At 41.2% G+C, this 18,603-nt stretch overlaps 1 protein-coding gene across 6 annotated transcripts in view; it reads left to right on the top strand.

The window, feature by feature from the left end:
- The first annotated feature begins 3,693 nt into the window (after positions 1 to 3,693).
- The window catches only part of CYLD (CYLD lysine 63 deubiquitinase), a 56,152-nt gene continuing 41,242 nt past the window's right edge, over positions 3,694 to 18,603 (top strand). Inside the window, exons 1-5 of one of the 6 annotated variants that reach the window (XM_064383056.1) lie at positions 3,694 to 3,733; positions 4,372 to 4,451; positions 11,905 to 12,531; positions 13,438 to 13,740; positions 16,344 to 16,449. In XM_064383056.1, coding sequence (XP_064239126.1) covers positions 12,028 to 12,531; positions 13,438 to 13,740; positions 16,344 to 16,449 — 913 coding nt within the window. In that variant the 5' untranslated portion in view covers positions 3,694 to 3,733; positions 4,372 to 4,451; positions 11,905 to 12,027. Of the gene's footprint in view, positions 3,749 to 3,814; positions 3,830 to 4,024; positions 4,273 to 4,324; positions 4,452 to 11,904; positions 12,532 to 13,437; positions 13,741 to 16,343; positions 16,450 to 18,603 lie in introns of those variants that run through there. The other 5 variants (XM_064383059.1, XM_064383060.1, XM_064383058.1 and 2 more) reach the window with 5 other exon arrangements.

Consider the following 18,603-nt stretch of genomic DNA (forward strand, 5'->3'; position numbering starts at 1 on the left):
CTGAGAAGGCGGTAGGATATAAAAGAGACACTAAATTTGGAGAGACTGCAAGTGGGAGGTACCCTGTGGTAGGCACTGGGAAGCATGGGGCAGGGTCTAGTCAATAACCATTACTGGTGCCACTGAACAGGTTCCCTTGAGTCCTGGCCATGTGCTGCTCTATGTCCCATGACCCTACCAGGCTACCTGGAGTTTACCACCCTCCATGGGGAAAGCTCCATCCAATTCAGTAGCTTTATGTTGGCTTCTGGCTGTGTGCAACGAGAGAACTACACAAGACAGCTTAGAATCAGTGTTAGGTCAGGCACAGCGGCTCATGCCTGTAATCCCAGCACTTTGGGAAGCCAAGGCAGGAGGATCACTTGAGGCCAGGAGTTCAAGATCAGCCTTGGCAACATAGTGAGACGCTTGTCTCTACTAAAAAGGGAAAAGTTAGCTGGTATAGTGGTGCATACCTGTAGTCCCAGCTACTCGAGAGACTGAGGTGGGAGGGTAACTTAAGCCCAGGAGACTGGGGCTGCAGTGAGCTATGATTGTGCCACTGTACTCCAGCCTGGGCAACAGAGTGAGACTCCATCTCAAAAAAACAAAAACAAAAGCAAAAACAAACAGCAACAACAAAAAAACCCCAACGTTATTTTACCCGTAAAACCCTTCAAAAGCTTCCCATTGCTCTTGGATGGAGACCAACCCCTGTCCTTGGCTCTCAAGGCCTTTTTGTGTCCTCATTATCTGTGCTCTGCCTCTTCCAGTTTCTTCAACAAGTCATTCACTTGCCTGTTCCCTATTTCTGGAGTGTTCCCTCTCACTCCTCCCTGCCAGTTATCTTTCCTATCTCATCTCAAAGGTGATGTCCTCAAACAGGCCTTCCCTGAGTGGCCAACACCCCTTTAGGCATGCTCAGAGAGATTCTTCTTCTGAGGCATACCAGAGCCACAATTAAGTAAGTGATCATCTAATGAGTTTTTTAGTTTGCCTTTTTCTTGCCAGAGGCAGGGTGGCATCTCTCTTGTACACTGCTGTTTCCTGGCACCAGCTCAGTAACTCAACTGTTAATTCCATGAACCCAGGACCAGTCCAGGTTAGATGGAAGAGGCTGTGGGGTGGTGGATTGAGAGAGGTCATTAGTGAGGGCTGGAGCCCTCTGCAAAGACTTATCTGTAAAGGAGTTGACTGGGCCCTCCGTGAAGGGAGGATTTGGAAAGCAGAGGGGATGGGCATTTCAGTTGGGGAATCCATTTAAAAACAGAGGTGGAAAGAGCCTTGGCTTGGAATTACAGTCTCAGTCCACTTCCTGAGTGTCAGGGGGCTAGTAATTTACCATCATCTTTGGACCTTCATCTCCCATCTGTAATGAGAGGCTGGTTTACTAAGGACTGCAAATAATAGCACCATGACACTATCTCCTCATCTCATTCCCTGGCAGATATCTCTCTTTCTTGTGAGTCTGAATACAAGTTCAGAATTAGCTTTAACACAATATTCTAGGTAGCCATTACCAATTGATAGGAAATGGTAAGTGAGATAGGCCCCATTTGTCAGGCTTGACTTGGATGAAGATCTCTTAGATGAAGTCAGGCCCCGGCACTGATTCAGTGAACCTGTGACAGGAGGGCAGAGCCTGGGGAAGAATGCCCTATGAAAGTAGAGACCTCAGCAGCACCAAATGCCATCAACAGAAAGGACACAAAAATGGGCCGGGCACGGTGGCTCACGCCTGTAATCTCAGCACTTTGGTAGGCCGAGGTAGGCAGATTACTTGAGGTCAGGAGTTTGAGACCAGCCTGGCCAATATGGTGAAACCCCATCTCTACTAAAAATACAAAAATTAGTTGGGCATGGTGGCAGACACCTGTAATCCCAGCTACTCGGGATGCTAAGGCAGGAGAATTGCTTGAAACTGGGAGGCAAAAGTTGCAGTGAGCTGAGATCACACCACTGCACTCCAGCCTAGGCAACACAGCAAGACTCTATCTCTAAACAAACAAACCAGAAAACCAAACAACAACAACAACAAAACAAACAGAAGGGACACAAAAATGTTCTAGTCCAGGGTGGCAAACTCAAATGCCTTAAGAGACCAGTAGATGTAGATGGTGCAGACAAGAGAAGTGGTCCCCGGGGTAACATGAGAATGTTTGCCTTGCCTAAAAGGACCCCAAATCTCTCTCCTTCATTTTGCTTTCTCCTTCCTCCTTCTTATTGTGTAGGTTAGGCAAAAACAAGTTTCAGCTGAAATTTTCTTCCAGACAGTTGGATTGTGACCTCTGAGTCATTCCAGCTTTTTTGGAGAATCCAGATGTAGAGGAGAATGGTGCTGCCTAAGGCCACACTTCAAGCCAGGCCTGTTGATTTCCAGCTTAAGGGTTCCTACTGCAGTGTGGTCACGGAGCCTGGGAGACAGGAAGAATAGGGGTGACCAAACAGGGACAGGAGCAGAATGAGGCTTAGGTTTTCCAAAGATGTTCATTTCACTTTGGATGACTATGGCAAGGAAGAGGGGTGGCCTGTCTACTGCTATTGTTAGTCATCACTCATGTGACTGCTTTTATGTATTCATTGGTTTAAATTCCCTGGATCTACAGAAACATGTCACTTTCCACTGGGGGAAATTTGTGTTATGATTAAAAACATGCACACACACACACATACACACACACACACACACACACCCCTCCTCCTTTCTCAGTGTTAATCACCTTCTCCTATAATTAGCACTTAAAATGTCAAAGGAGAAGAAATTAATTAACAGGAGTATCCAGTGCAGCAAGGCTCTGGGACTGATTATAAAAAGCATTTCCTTAAATATTTTGAGTACTTTTGGGAATCAGAAGCCTCCCTTCTAATTGAAAGATCCTTAACTACACCCTAAGTCCTGGCTGGTGGCCAGGGGTGCGTGGCTGAGTGAGGCGGCGTGTGGAAATCCCTTCTTCACCATCCTTGGGAGAATTCCCTCCAAGCTGGGATAGGTGGCAATAGAGGTTCAGAAACAGCAAGCGTCCCAGGCTGAATCTGAGGGGGAGGAAGAGATGAACCTTTCCTGAGCTGCTACTGCGTGCCAGGAACTTTAACTCGGTATTTTGCCACAATCCTGTAAGATAACTGATACTATGATCTCCATTTTACAGATGAGGACATTGAGGCTCAGTGTGGTTGTGACTTCCCTAGGTCACGCGGCCACTGAATGAAAGAGCCAAAGATTCAAACTGAGGTCTGATTCTAAAGCTTTGCTCTCTCACAGCATCCTGGAATCCTATTCCCAACCTTCGTCTGGACTCCCAACCCAGTCCAAACCTAAGCGTCTACAGTTTTGACAGCTGAGGCCGGCGCACGGGAGGCGGAGCTGGGAGCAGCGCAGCGCCCCGCCCCAGTTCCGGCATCAGCCACTGGTGACGCGGCACCCGCACCCTTTGGCCCAATCAGCTCGAGCTCCCCGCCTCCATCCCCCACTCTTCTCCGCCCCGCCCCTCCGCTTTCCCTTTGGCTCCACCGAGCTTGACCGAGCGGAAAGTCCCTTCGGTCGGCGCCGGGCTGGCAGCCATTGGAGGAAGGTCTGTCACAGGGAGGCCCAATCAGGGCCCGCTCAAGAGCGCAGTTCGGCCTGCGATTGGCTAGTGCGGCTGCTGCCCCCTCCGCCCCCGCTCCCTCCCTCTCTCCTGGGCGGTTCGGAGGCGGGGCAGGTGGGGGCGGGCCCAGGTAGCAGGTTCGGCTGCGCGGGGGCCGAGCGTCGGAGGTAAATACTAGGGAGGTGGGTGTGGGGCGCCGGGGCCGGCCCGGGACGCGGGCTTGGGAGCCGGGGCGAGGGGCGACGCCCCGCCGCCGGAGGCGAGTGAGTGAGCGGGCGGCGGGCTGCGGGAGGCTGGTGGCCCGATCCCCTCTGCACTGCCGCCCGGCCTCGGGGCTCCCGGAGCCGCCGCGGAGACCGTCGGGCCCTCGGCGCCGGCCCGTTAGTTGCCCGGGCCCGAGCCGGCCGGGCCTGCGGGGTGCCGAGCCCGCTGACGTCAGCCCGGGCTTCCCCACCCCCGGGACTTCCCCACCCCCCGAGGCTTCCCGGGAGGGCTTCGAGTCCGGGGAACGTGCGTGGTTGCCGCCGTCGGGACCCCCGGAGGAGAGAGGACTTGAGGCGGGAGCCTCGCGGGACGCAGCCCCCCTTCTCGCCCCCACCCCATTTATAGATGGGGAGACTGAGGCACAGGCCGCTGGCGGGTCCCGACGGCCACAGTTGGCCTTGGGAGCCCGGGGCTGTGATTCCTCCGGTCTGCGCCGCGGGGCGTAAGCACCGATCGGTTTTGGGGGTGTTGGTGGCTCCCGACCAGGAATCTCGGTCGGGGTTCTGGCCTCGTTAATGGCGTGTTCTGCTTTTTCTTTCAGTTTCGCCCTTTCCAGTGTGAGGATGGTTCTACACAGTCACCCGGAGTTCTTTAGTTGAAAGGTGCGCCTTGTTGTGACAGGTATTCTTTCTTTATGTTTTTCTTTTATGTTAAGGATGAGTAGGGGGGGCTTGGGGGAGGAAGTCATAAAATCTTGAGGAAGATGCTGTTGAGTTTGGTTCTCAGCTGGGTCAGCTGCCCGGTTATTCATGTACTTGGCATCATTTTTCTTCCACCCCTTGGCATTTACATGTTTTAGGATAGTTGTCATCTTCCAACCACCAAGCCTGTGGCCTTGCAATCTTCCAGCCCCCATCATCCCTACCACCGTCCTCTCCCCAGTTCTTCCTGGAAAGTTGTATCCTTAGCTCAGCTAAGGAGCATGCCTACCTAGCCTTTGAATTCGGGCTAATTAGGGATCTTAATAATATTGTTCATTTTGCAGTCATTGGCTCTCAGAGAGGCACCCAAGCCTTGAGAGGGTGTTCATTCGATTGTTGGCTTTCTACACACCCTCTCATGCCCCAAGTAGATTGAATGGCCTTAAGAATTTAGCCTCCCATTCCCCACTGAGCAGTGGGTGGATTTGAACTAGAACAGTATTAGGAGAGATGATTTGCTGGAAATTCTTATTGAAGTTCATGTACTCTGAACGTCGAGAACACCCAGAACATTCTCTAATATTCTGCTGCAAAAATTTGTAGTACTCTTGCAAATAAATCTTCCTTTGGGTGGTAACTTTTGTGAGAATCAGATAAGGCTTGTTATATAAAGCAACAACAAACATTAAGCACCAATGATTTTTGTAGTCTGGCCCATGTAAACTGTGGTTTTGTTTGATTTAAGGAAGTCTTCAACACAAGGAGAAAGGAATAATTATGCTGTTTATCAAACTATAGTATTTTGTTCCTGATTTTCACACTATGATCTTAGTTTTTTTATTTTTTTACATTGGTTATAGAGAATTTATAAGCATCATACATGCTAATGAGGGTATAGTGTCAAATAAACCTCAAAACAACTTGATTTCATAATTGTGAAATTTTCCATATTTGTTTCTTCTTATGTGTATAGCAATGAAGTGGTTTACCATGACTTCATTCTATCCAGAAAATTAGTGAAGTTTTAGGCAAAAATCATTAAATACACCCAATTCCTGAGTCTTTTTCTTTTCTCTTTCTCTTTGTTTAATCCCTTAAACAGAAGGAGGAAATGCAATTTTGTTTTCACTGTTACCATTTGAGTCCTTCATTCATTTCTCCATATTCAGTGCCTAGCATATGCCAGGCTCTAGTGTGGGCACTGGATAATATAAAAATGAAGGACTTGGGGAATTCACAGTTTGGCAGTAGAGTGGCTATGTTTAACATTAGAGAGACAGCAATATTCCTGGTTCTGGTGGGAACATGCAGATGTGGGAGCCAGGCTTTTTTTTTTTTAACCGTATAAATCCCACTTATATTAGGGACTGTGTACTTGTAGCACAAGTTAGTCATTGAGGAAAACTAAAACTGACTCAGTCTCTTTTCTGGCCATGGAATCTCTGTATCCCTATTCTTTAGCTGTTTAGGAATATAACAACTTTGTCTTTTAGTGAGAGGTGTTCTTTTTTAAAAGGGCAATCATTCTAGCTATCTAGAAGCTTTTGGAAAAAGGCCCACATGTCTTCTTTCCTTGGTGGTCACACTGACCTTCCTACCTCTTTGCCATTTATAATTAGGGACAGAGTTAAGTATTGTGATTTTTATTCTAATTTAGATAGCTTCCTGTGGTTTTCAAAACAAGCAGGATATCTCAGGAGATGGAAAAAGCTCTTGCATTGGATCTGTCTTTGTGGGATCCTTATCAACAAGATAACCTGATAACTTGAGAATCAGAAACACACTGTGTCTTCTGGATAAGTTAACCATTGTCAGTTTTCTGTAGCTACTGATGTTCATTTGTACTATATGTTGCCTTTCAGAATGTGGTAATTGTAATCTTTAACGTTTTCATGTAAAACTTATTTCATGATCATCTTTCCATTGCGTTCATGGAAAATTGATAAATACTTGTGCCTTCCAACCCACATCGTGGTTTAATGACTTTATCTTAATACAATTAAGTTCCCCTTTACTCAGAATCCAGACTCTCAGCAAGCTCAAATAACCAGAACTGTTTTCAAATCTATGTGACCCTGAACTGTTCTTCTTCAGTGTCCTCAAAGGAAAGGCCTTCTGTTCAACACGGCTTTAGGGTTAAGCATATTATTGTGTTTCAACTCTTTGGTAATTTTCATTCAGTATTTATTACCAGGATATATATAATCACACAGTTATCCAGCCTGAAGTAAGATAGTATTTAGATGAGTCATTTGTGATATACTCGCTTAAAGTGATTCAACCTGCAAAGTAGTAAGAGAATACAAATGAAAATTTCTCCCTTCACACTGACCCTTCGTCCCCACCTGCCCTACGGTGACTTTGAATTTAGCTGTGCTTCTTTTTCCTTCAGTTGTCTTACTGTTCAGGCAGAAGCTGAGTGAATGTAGAATGTAGATTGATGTGTGTGTGTGTGTTTGTGTGTGTGTGTTTATGTGTTTTTGAGATAAGGTCTTGCTCTGCAGGCTGGAGTGCAGTGGTGTGGCCATAACTCACTTCAGCCTGGACCTCCTTGACTCTAGTGATCCTCCCATCCTCCTGAGTAGCTGGGACTCTTGAGTAGCTGGGACCACATGCATATACACACCACCACACCTGGCTAATTTTCTCTTCCTTTTTTTTTCTTTTTCCTTTTGGGACAGGCTCTCATTCTGTCATTCAGACTGGAATGCAGTAGCGCTATCACAGCTCAGTAAAGCCTTGAACTCTGGGGCTTAAGGAGTCCTCCCACCTCAGCCTCCAGAATGCTAGGATTACAGGAGTGAGCCACTGTGCCTAGCCCAGATGATGTAGTTTTTAGTATTTAACTCTGTGCTGAAAGCATAAAAAATACCAAACCAACAAACCAACCTTCCAGATTGATAAATAACTCATTTACAATGTGATTTAGATCTTTCCCTTCATATTGTGTTGTCACTTTTTAATGCTTGGGGTACCTAAGACTTTATTTTTTTATTTTTTATTTTTGAGACGGAGTTTCGCTCTTGTTACCCAGGCTGGAGTGCAATGGCACGATCTCGGCTCACCGCAATCTCCGCCTCCTGGGTTCAAGCAATTCTCCTGCCTCAGCCTCCTGAGTAGCTGGGACTACAGGTGTGCACCACCATGCCCAGCTAATTTTTGTATTTTTAGTAGAGACGGGGTTTCACCATGTTGACCAGGATGGTCTCAATCTCTTGACCTCGTAATCCACCCATCTCGGCCTCCCAAAGTGCTGGGATTATAGGCGTGAGCCACTGCACCCGGCCCCCTAAGACTTTATTTAACAACTGTACACATCCCAGTGAAAGTAGAATGTTGGTGTTATATTCACTTTTACAGTGGGGAGAAATGTATGTTAGTATATTTCTATTGTAATAGTGGTATTTTGAGTACATAAAATAAGTGTATGTATAATAGTATGCGTGTGTGTGTGTGTGTGTGTGTGAAAGAGAAAGAGAGAGAGAGAGAGAACGAGAGAGAGGGTCTTGCTTTTTCACCCAGGTTGAAGTGCAGTGGTGCGATCATGGCTTGCTGCAGCCCCACCCTCTAGGGCTCAAGCCATCCTCCCACCTCACCCTCCCAAGTAGCTGGGACTACAGGCACACATCATCACACCTGGCTAACTTTTGTACTTTTTGTAGAGATGGGGTTTCATTATGTTGCACAGGCTGGTCTTGAACTCCTGGACTCAAGCAGTCCACCGACCTTGGCTTCCCAAAGTGCTGGGGATTCCAGGCATGAGCTACCTCACTGCTGAGAATATTAAGGATCGTTTAGTTTATTGCCTTGTCTATCTCTAGACTCAAGCCATCAAGTTTCCTATTCAACTTTTTCTATCAGTTGCAATGAAGAGAATCAATTTTTAATATGATAGTTTCAAACCTGTTCTTAATGTATTCTTTCTGAAAGAGGAAAGTCTGCATCCTTTATTTTTGGATAATGCTTCTTAAATATTTGATAACTTGTACATTGACTGTTCTAGTTGTCTGCCATGACCCATCCTGTTACTAAGTCTAAGCTCATTTCCACTTGTGCTGATGAAAGGAAAAAGTTTGCCACTCCTTATGGAGTTTACTTTAAAATATGATACTTGAAAGCTGTTGTTTATTACCCTCAAACGTTTGTATAAACCTAGCAGTTATATCAATTTTTACTGTGGATTCTCTCCCTTAAATGATTTCAGACAGCAAGTTTATAATCAAATTTATTTAAAATAGTGTCCTGATGCATTACATTTAGTAATTCAGTTTTGTCTTAACAATAGGTTATTAGCACTAATGATTTTTATTTTAAATTGTGACATTAATTGTTAAGCTAGAGGACCAATAGAATAGGAGCTGTTGGTATATAAGCAATTATTAAGATTCAAGGAAGTTTCTGATTGTAATATTTGAAGTCATTATTTTTAGGCATTTTTAAAAAAGAATTTCTTTTCAAAATACAATTGCTTTACCTTTATCAAAAAATGTTTTGGCCCAAAAAATCTAAACATATTTTAAAGAGAACCAAAACAACAGCTCATTATTTTTGGCAGTTGCTTTTTGACTATCTTAACCTTCTGGGAGTGACCAAAATCTCTGTTCAATAGAGCCCATGTGTGCTTTACTCCTGAAGACCTTTTCTGAATGTTTACATTCCTCTTTTCACTATCGTGGCTTTGTTTTTTCAAACACACAAACATATTTCACCACCTGGCTTCTCAGAACTGATTCAAAGCAGTAAGTTGGAAAGCAACAAGGCCGTAAAAGGAGTCAAATGCATACGGCAGGAAACCACAGAAAATGGCTGATTGCAAGGGAAAACTCTAGACAGTAGATCTGTAGAGAGCATTTGTGAGCTCAGGACGCATAAGGTACGGCCTTTAACAAAATAACAAAGAGCCTTGCAGATCAAGAGTTATGCAAAATAATTTATAGTCATAATGGTAAATCAATGATCAGGAAAAAAAATAAGGACATTTTCTTGTGGAAAGTGTTGACATGTTAAAAGCATTTTGGTCAAAAAGAACAAACACTTCATTTTGGACCTTTAAAGGAATAGAACCAAATTGAGGGGTTGGGTAGCTGTTTGGGCAGCCCTTATGAGTTTTGTTTATATAGTGCCAAGATAGATGTTTCCACAGGTGTCTTATATAAGTAGCAAATATAAATTGATCCCATTCTTGCTGAAGTAGACAGTGCCCTCAAGTGGAATTAAAACAAACACACAACAAAGAAGAAGAAAAAAAGAGAACCCTTTTATGCTGCCTCTGCCTTTACCCTCACTGAGTGTTACGTAGATATTTCAGTAATGTTGGTGTGAAGAGGGCGCCTAACCGGTAGCCTGTCTTGGCCAAACCACATGTCTCCTGCTGGCTTGTAGAGGGAGAGACTTCTAAAAACCCTACTATTATGGAATATTTCATTATCTAACAGTGCTTTCTAAAAGAAATGTTCCTCTGTATAGATGTGCCAGGTTGTTTGATTATTAAGTGATTAAATCTAAAATTTGGTTCTTTTGTTTCAGGAGTATTTATTTTTTAATTGCTAGAATTAAATAAATATGATAGTGCTATCAATTACAGCCATTACCCAGAATAATGGAAATGGATACCTCTAGCTCAAGGAAGGATGAAATAAGTATTATATTTGGAAACCAGGTAGCCACACTCTTATGACAGGGAAACCTAGGAATTACTGTTTTCAGCAAAAAATTAATTAAAATAATGAAATAAAGTCTCAGTTTGAATTAATGAAATTGTGTAGTTTTTTAATCATCAGTTCAAATAGGTTTGCGAATGAGGCTACTTCATTGGAAAGATTATTATTCTTGTAAAATTTTAAATGAGGACCAGGTACAGTTGCTCATGACTATAATCCTAGAACCTTGAAGGCCAAGGTGGGAGGATCAATTAAGCCCAGGAGTCTGAAGCTGCAGTGAGCTGTGATCCCACCACTGTACTCAAGCCTGGGTGACAGAATGAGACCCTGTTTCGAAAATAAATAAATAAATGAATAAATAAAATAAATGAAAATTTGAAGCTGAAAATGAAGTCATAGAAATAAATTACAATGCAGTTATATCATGATATTCCCTTGCTATGTAGTAGAAGTTTTGATGCTACAAAATTGATTTTAAAACTATCTTTAATATAATCACATTATAATATCTGATATTTGGGATTTGAGAAATTAGATGATAGCTACGATTAATGTGATGAACATTGCCCATCTATGGACAAAATATGTAAAATGAAGTTGAGTCAGAGGGAAAATGTTCCATTATCAAAATATGGCCATATCATAGGTATCATTTATAGGCATGAGCCACAGAGCCCAACCCCAAATGCTACCTTTTTTTTTTTTTTTAATTCTACTTTAAGTTCTGGGGTACATGTGCAGAGCGTGTAGGATTGTTACATAAGTTATACACATGCCATGGTGGTTTGCTGCATCCATCCCCCTGTCATCAACATTAGGTATTTCTCCTAATGTTAGCCCTCCCCAATCCCACCCAACCCCTGCTATTCCTCCCCTAGCCCCACCAACAGGCCCTGGTGTGTGATGTTCCCCTCCCTGTGTCCATGTGTTCTCATTGTTCAGCACCCACTTATGAGTGAGAACATGTGGTATTTAGTTTTCTGTTCTTGTGTCAGTTTGCTGAGAATGATGGTTTTCAGCTTCATCCATGTCCCTGCAAAGGACATGAACTCATCCTTTTTTATGGCTGCATAGTATTCCATGGTGTCTATGTGCCACATTTTCTTTATCCAGGAACCAACCCAAATGCCCAAATGCTACTTTTTAAAGTTTGTTAGTGGCTGAATATGGGCTGGGCCTGGTGGCAATGAGCACGTTGGGAGGCCAGGAGTTCAAGACCAGCTTAGCCAACATAGTGAGATCCTGTCTCTACAAAAAATAGAAAGCTTAGCTGGTGTGGTGACATGTGCCTATAATCCCAGCTGCTCGGGAGGCTGAGGTAGGAGGATCACTTGAGCCTGGCATGTAAAGGCTGCAGTTAGCCATGATTGTGTCACTGCGGTCCTGCCTGGGCAACAAGAGTGAGACCTCATCTCAAAATGAATAAATATATACAAATAAATTTAAAAACATAGAATATAAGGATATGTATAAGGGTAACCTTTAAAAGTTTTTACTAGAATCTGATTGTATACGGTTCTTGGAAGCAAACATTACTGTGCTGACTTTGATCATTAATTAAATACGCACAGTTACAGTAGATAAAACTAATATGCTGTATGGCTTTTAGCCCTTTTAGATATTTTTTGGAAATATTTCATTTGTGTATATGTGTTTACTGGTTAAATGAAAAATTTAAAAGTCTTCAACCTTAATTTTAAGTCATGTAGAATGAAATCTAAAGTGTATTTTTGCTTCTTCACCAGGCGTTTTGATTTGCTTTCTTTTTTACAGCATGGACACCACATTGCTGAAAACATGCTTTGGGACTTCCACTGAATTTATCTTTTGTGGTTTTATGACAAAGTTATTAGTAGTTTCCTTTTTTTGAGTTAGTATTTTGAAGTTAATATCACAATGAGTTCAGGCTTATGGAGCCAAGAAAAAGTTACCTCACCCTACTGGGAAGAGCGGATGTTTTATTTGCTTCTTCAAGAGTGCAGCGTTACAGACAAACAAACACAAAAGCTCCTTAAAGTACCGAAGGGAAGTATAGGACAGTATGTTCAAGATCGTTCTGTGGGGCATTCAAGGATTCCTTCTGCAAAAGGCAAGAAAAATCAGATTGGATTAAAAATTCTAGAGCAACCTCATGCAGTTCTGTTTGTTGATGAAAAGGATGTTGTAGAGATAAATGAAAAGTTCACAGAGTTACTTTTGGCAATTACCAATTGTGAGGAGAGGGTCAGCCTGTTTAGAACCAAAAACAGACTAAGTAAAGGCGTCCAAATAGACGTGGGCTGCCCTGTGAAAGTACAGCTGAGATCTGGGGAAGAAAAATTTCCTGGAGTTGTGCGCTTCAGAGGACCCCTGTTAGCAGAGAGGACAGTGTCCGGAATATTCTTTGGAGTTGAATTGCTGGTAAGTTTGATAAACCACTTTAGTGGTGTGTTTGTTTGTGTTTGTGTGTCTGTGTGTATCTGTATGCACATATGTATTTTTCTCCTTTAAATACAAAACAAATTTTCCCAAGAGTCTTCTGTAATTTTTAACATTCATCATCCTTGCTGACGAATTCATGTTATGGATGAATCCATAATCCAAAACTTGCTTCTAGTTGTCCCTGATGATATGTGTGAAAATCACCTTGGAGTTTATTTCTGTTGGAAAGAGACCCAAGAACTCTGTGATACATTTCCAGGCTTAATATTCATTCTCAAGAACTTACGTATCAATTATATTTTGACATTTTTGCAAATAGAATTGCATGCCTTCTTTGCTTCTTGATTTAATTTTTTTTAAAAGATGTGATTGTAAAAAATTGGGAATTTGAATCCCAGTTAAGCCATTTACTAGCCGGGTTGCCAGATTACTTAACAAAGCTACTTAACTTCTCTAAGTCTGCATCCTTACCTGTACAATGGTGTTGATAGTGTATGACTTGTAGCGTTTTTGTGGTACATTGATACAGGATTTAGCACAGTGGCTGGCTTCATGAATGGAGCTAGCATTACTGCTATTTTAAAATAACATTTTCTTTTTATAACCAAATTAATATTAGAATTACAACATGGAATTCGGCCTAGCTTCCTCATAATAGAGTTATGATTTGAAATTATCAGATAATTTTATTTCAGCATCAGATACAGCTCTTTCTTATTTTTTAAATACCCTAAATCCAACAGAAACTGCTAATAACTATATTTCTTATATATGAATCATTTAGAATTTTCCCAGAGTGATTTTCCTGCAATCTCTAAAGTGAACCCCTTTTCTTATGAATCATCTTTCTATATCTATTTTTTTCCCCTCTCTCTTAAAAACTAGGAAGAAGGTCGTGGCCAAGGTTTCACTGACGGGGTGTATCAAGGGAAACAGCTTTTTCAGTGTGATGAAGATTGTGGTGTGTTTGTTGCATTGGACAAGCTGGAACTCATTGAAGACGACGATCCTGCGTTGGAAAGTGATTATGCAGGTCCAGTGGACACAATGCAGGTCGAACTTCCTCCTTTGGAAATAAACTCCAGAGTTTCTTTGAAGGTTGGAAAAACAATAGAATCTGGAACAGTTATATTCTGTGATGTTTTGCCAGGAAAAGAAAGCTTAGGATATTTTGTTGGTGTGGACATGGTAAGAAAATTTTGTATTAAATATGTTTGTGAATATATGTATTAGTTTTAGTACCAATTTACTTGCAAATTGAACACCTTGAATATTCAAAATGATCTAATTTGGAGTACTTTAAAGAGCATGTTCTAATTTATCTTTGGTAAAGGAGCATTGAAATAGAACAAAGGTCTACATATAGAATTACATTTACTTTTTTCCAATTTGAATAAACTAGAATAATGTTCTCAATCTTTAAATCTGCCTTATTGTAGCTGACCAATACACAAAACAAAACAAAACCCAAATATATTACATGATGTCTTACTTTTCTTCATTTTGAAAAAGTTTTTTGGGGTAACCTATGTTTTTAAATAATATTCTACACAATTTTATTGGCTGATCTGATTTTAATAAGTAGTATAAAATCATTTATAGAAAATATCTGGGTAGAGGAAATCCACATTGATTTTGAGTAATAGACAATTAGAATATTCTCATAGGATGTTATTCATTTGAAAAACCTTTTTTAATTGTGGTAAAATATACATGACATAAAATTTACCATTTTAAGCATTTTTAAGTGTGCATACAGTAGCATTAAATATATTCTCATTGTTGTACTGTCACCTCTCTTCATCTCTGGAGCTTTTTCATCATCCCAAACTGAAACCCTGTGCCTTTTTTTTTTTTTTTTTTTTTGAGACGGAGTTTTGCTCTTGTTACCCAGGCTGGAGTGCAATGGTGCAATCTCGGCTCACTGCAACCTCCACCTCCTGGGTTCAGGCAATTCTCCTGCCTCAACCTCCTGAGTAGCTGGGATTACAGGCACGCGCCACCATGCCCAGCTAATTTTTTGTATTTTTAGTAGAGACGGGGTTTCACCATGTTGACCACGATGGTCTCGATCTCTTGACCTCGTGATCCACCTGCCTCAGCCTCCCAAAGTGCTGGGATTACAGGTGTGAGCCACCGCGCCCGGCCTATGTGCGTGTTAAACAGTAACTGCCCACTTTCCCCAACCTCTGCTAACCACAGTTTGTTCTGCTTTCTGTATCTGTGAATTTGCTTGTTCTAGGTTCCTCGTAAGAGTGGAATCTTAGAACATTTGATCTAAGTTTATGTCACTTATTTTTAATGTTTCCTTACAATCATACTTGTTAATAATGGATCCATTCCAGTGTGGCAAGTTAAATAATACCTGCGGCACTGAGAGAATGAGAAGAAAAAGGCTGGACCATTTTTATCACACACTGAACATATGGGCAAGACTTTGTTATGTATAAAAAAGGAAATTCATGCGGAATTATTGAGTAGTAGAATGAGTTAGGAGGGGACGTGAGTAGTAGTCTCTTATACTCACGATGGGGATGTTTAGTCATCATTTTTATCCATTCAGGTATACCTTTTGGTTGTTGGTAAGGTAATGTTCTAGCGTAACGTTTCCTGTGCTTGCAATTCTAGAAAATTCTATTTGTTACTCATTGGTTAGTTACTAAACATTTACTCTTAATATGTGAAAAGTTAGAACCAGGGTAAAACATATATGCCCCTCGGGATAGCTGACAATAAAGCACTCCTTTTAACCAATATTCTTTAAATATTAATTCAGTATTTACTTCAAGGAGAATTGTGGCCTGCATGGAGGGAAGATTGGAGAAAGTGGGCCACTGGTTATGGGGGTTGGTCTCCCCTTTTGTCAGGTTCTTGGGCCTCAAACTTGGCAGAAGCTGTTTAGGGTTTAGGCCTTGCCTTCAGATGGCGGTCTGGGGTCAGCTTGTTTACCCCGGGCAGGCTACCTAGAGGTTTGCCCTGACAGCTTCTCTCCCTGCCTCCATCTGTCCCATAGTTGACTTGTGCAGACATTCGTTCCAAACATTTCTATTATACTCCTTGAGAAGAAAGTTCTGGCAAATGCTAGAACTTCTTTCTTTATCTCCGTTCCCTTCTATTCATGTTTTATTTCCAGGGACATTTTAGCATGCCATGCACATCGGTGCCCAGGACAGTTGTCTGACTGGCCCATCTACTGATGTAGTTCCCTGAACAGCACAGTGCCAATTGGTGCTATATTAGAATATCAAATAATTAAATATAAACATCTCCATCCTGGAGAAGATTCCTATATGTCCATAAAATGTCAAAGGAACAAGTAGAAAATAGATTTTTTTTTGTAAAGAAAGGCATACAGAAGTTCAGAACGACTATTTAAGTGCTCAGGGAGTATGAAGAGTCTAGGAGTAGTTAGAGGCAGGTTTCTGGGTGAAATAATATATTATTAATGAATCTTCCTATGCAAAATGTTGTCTTTTTAAACCTCAAATGGGTGTTATTCCATAGACTAGTATTTATTGTTCAGTAAAATATGAAAAACGCTTTTGATTCTTGGTTTACTATAACTTCGTTATTCTTGGATCTCATTTTCCTGAAGAATAAAATGAACAAACAGACGAAAAAAGCAAAGCCTTATTACTATGGCAACTATTCCTAATATATTCTTTCTTTCCTTTAGGTAAAATTGTTAACATTTACCAATGTAAAATATTTTGGAGGATTCTTTATGGAAAATACAGACTTTCACATTTACATTTCATGGAGGACGATTTTAATGTCTATTTAATTTCTAGGATAACCCTATTGGCAACTGGGATGGAAGATTCGATGGAGTGCAGCTTTGTAGTTTTGCGTGTGTTGAAAGTACAATTCTATTGCACATCAATGATATCATCCCAGGTATGTTTTCTTTATGTTTTATACATTTATAAGGCAAGCGTTTTTGAAAATTTTTTTATTTTTTTATTTCAATAGGTTTTTGGGGAACAGGTGGTGTTTGGCTACATTAATCTTTAATGGTGATTTCTGAGATTTTGGTGCACCCATCACCTGAGAAATGTGCACTGTACCCAGTGTGTAGTCTTTTACCCCTTGCCACCCCCCATTCTTTCCGCCCGAGTCCCCACAGTCCAGTGTATCATTCTTATGCCTTTGCATCCTCATAGCTTAGCTCCTACATACGAGCAAGAACATACAGTGTTTGGTTTTCCATTCCTGAATTGTTATACTTCACTTGGAATAATAGCCTCCAGTTCCATCCAGGTTGTTGTGAACGCCATTATTTTGTTCCTTTTTATGGCTGAGTAGTATTCCTTAGTATCTGTATATACCACATTTTCTTTATCCGCTTGTTGATTGATGGGCATTTGGGAGGGTTCCATATTTTTGCAATTGCAAATTGTGCTGCTGTAAACGTGCATGTGCAAGTGTCTTTTTCCTATAATAACTTCTTTTCCTTTGGGTAGATTCCTAGTAGTGGGATTGCTGGATCAAATGGTAGAGCTACTTTTATTCTTTAAGGAATCTCCACACTGTTTTCCATACTGGTCATACTAGTTTATATTCCCACTAACAGTGTATAAGTGTTACCTTTTCACCACACCCACGCCAACATGTATTATTTTTTTATTTTTTGATTATGGCCATTCTTGCAGGAGTGAGGTGGTATCACATTGTGGTTTTGATTTGCATTTTCCTGATATTGGTGATGCTGAGCCGTTTCCCATGTGCTTTTTGGCCATTTGTATATCTTCTTTTGAGAATGGTCTAAAAGTGGGCTAATGTCCTTAGCCCATTTTTTGATGGGATTGTTTGTTTTATTCTTGCTGATTTGTTTGAGTTCTTTGTAGATTCTGGATATTAGTCCTTTGTAGGATGTATAGATCATGAAGATTTTCTCCCACTCTGCTGATTATTTCTTTTGCTTTGCAGAAGCCTTTTAGTTTAATTAAGTCTCATCTATTTATCATTTTTGTTACATTTGCTTTCAGGTTCTTGGTCATGAAGTCTTTGCCTAAGCCAGTGTCTAGAAGGGTTTTTCCAATGTTATCTTCTAGAATCTTTATGGTTTTAGGTCTTAGATTTAAGTCTTTGATCCATCTATAAGGCAAATGTTCTAATATATATTTTGTTTTGAGAACATAAATATGAGCTTCAAGATGTATTTTAGAACTTGACTTTTATATTATGAAATTGTTATTAAATAGGATATCCTTTGTTACCCTCAAATGAAAATAATCAAGATTTTTGTTTCCAGAAGTATATGAGTATAAGGGTGGCATTCATATGTTTTCATTCACTTTTCCATCACCTGTCCATTCTAAGGGTGGGAGGGAAAGCCCTTCCTGGCAATTAGAAAGATCATAAAATGTAATAAACTGCTACCTGAGTAAGAGCTTGTTTAAACTGGAAACTTTTATACAGAAATTGGTCATCTAATCTAATCTAATCTAATGTACTGTGGAGAAGATTCTTACCTGTGAGATCCCTTCTAGTTTTGAGAAGGTGTGATTAATCAGGGGTTAGGACTCTAGTCAGAAATAGATTACTCAACTTTACATTTAGAAGAAGTATCAAGCAATCTTTTATTTTGCCTCAAACAAGTAGCACCTAGTGGCTGCTGTCAGGTAATGGACAATTTCTGTTGATAGCAACATCAACAGTTTCATTGCCCTCCTGTTAGGGGAACTCTCTGTGATTCAGACTAGTGCAATAAAGCCAACAGTGGCAGTCAGAGGTGGTGATTCTCATTAAGCATTATGCAACTGATTAAAATGTCAGAAGGCCTGCAGGCAGACTGTAGCCAGGAATGTACTAGGCCCTGAGTTAATTACTTATACTTTTTTACATTCATAACAAACTTATAATATAGGTCTTAATGATCCCCATTTTGCTGATAAAAAGCTGAGGCTCGGATGGACAAAAATTGCCAATATCAGAGTAAATGGTAGAGCCAGAATTCAAATCCAGACCCGTCTGATTAGAAAGCTGTGCTCTTTTCAGTACCTCTCCACCCCAAATCCTACCTGTATATTTAGGATGTGAAGACCTGCA

This window comes from Aotus nancymaae, unplaced genomic scaffold, assembly GCF_030222135.1.
Source record: "Aotus nancymaae isolate 86718 unplaced genomic scaffold, 86718_ANA_hifiasm-v0.15.2.pri h1tg000030l, whole genome shotgun sequence".
NCBI lineage: Eukaryota > Metazoa > Chordata > Mammalia > Primates > Aotidae > Aotus > Aotus nancymaae.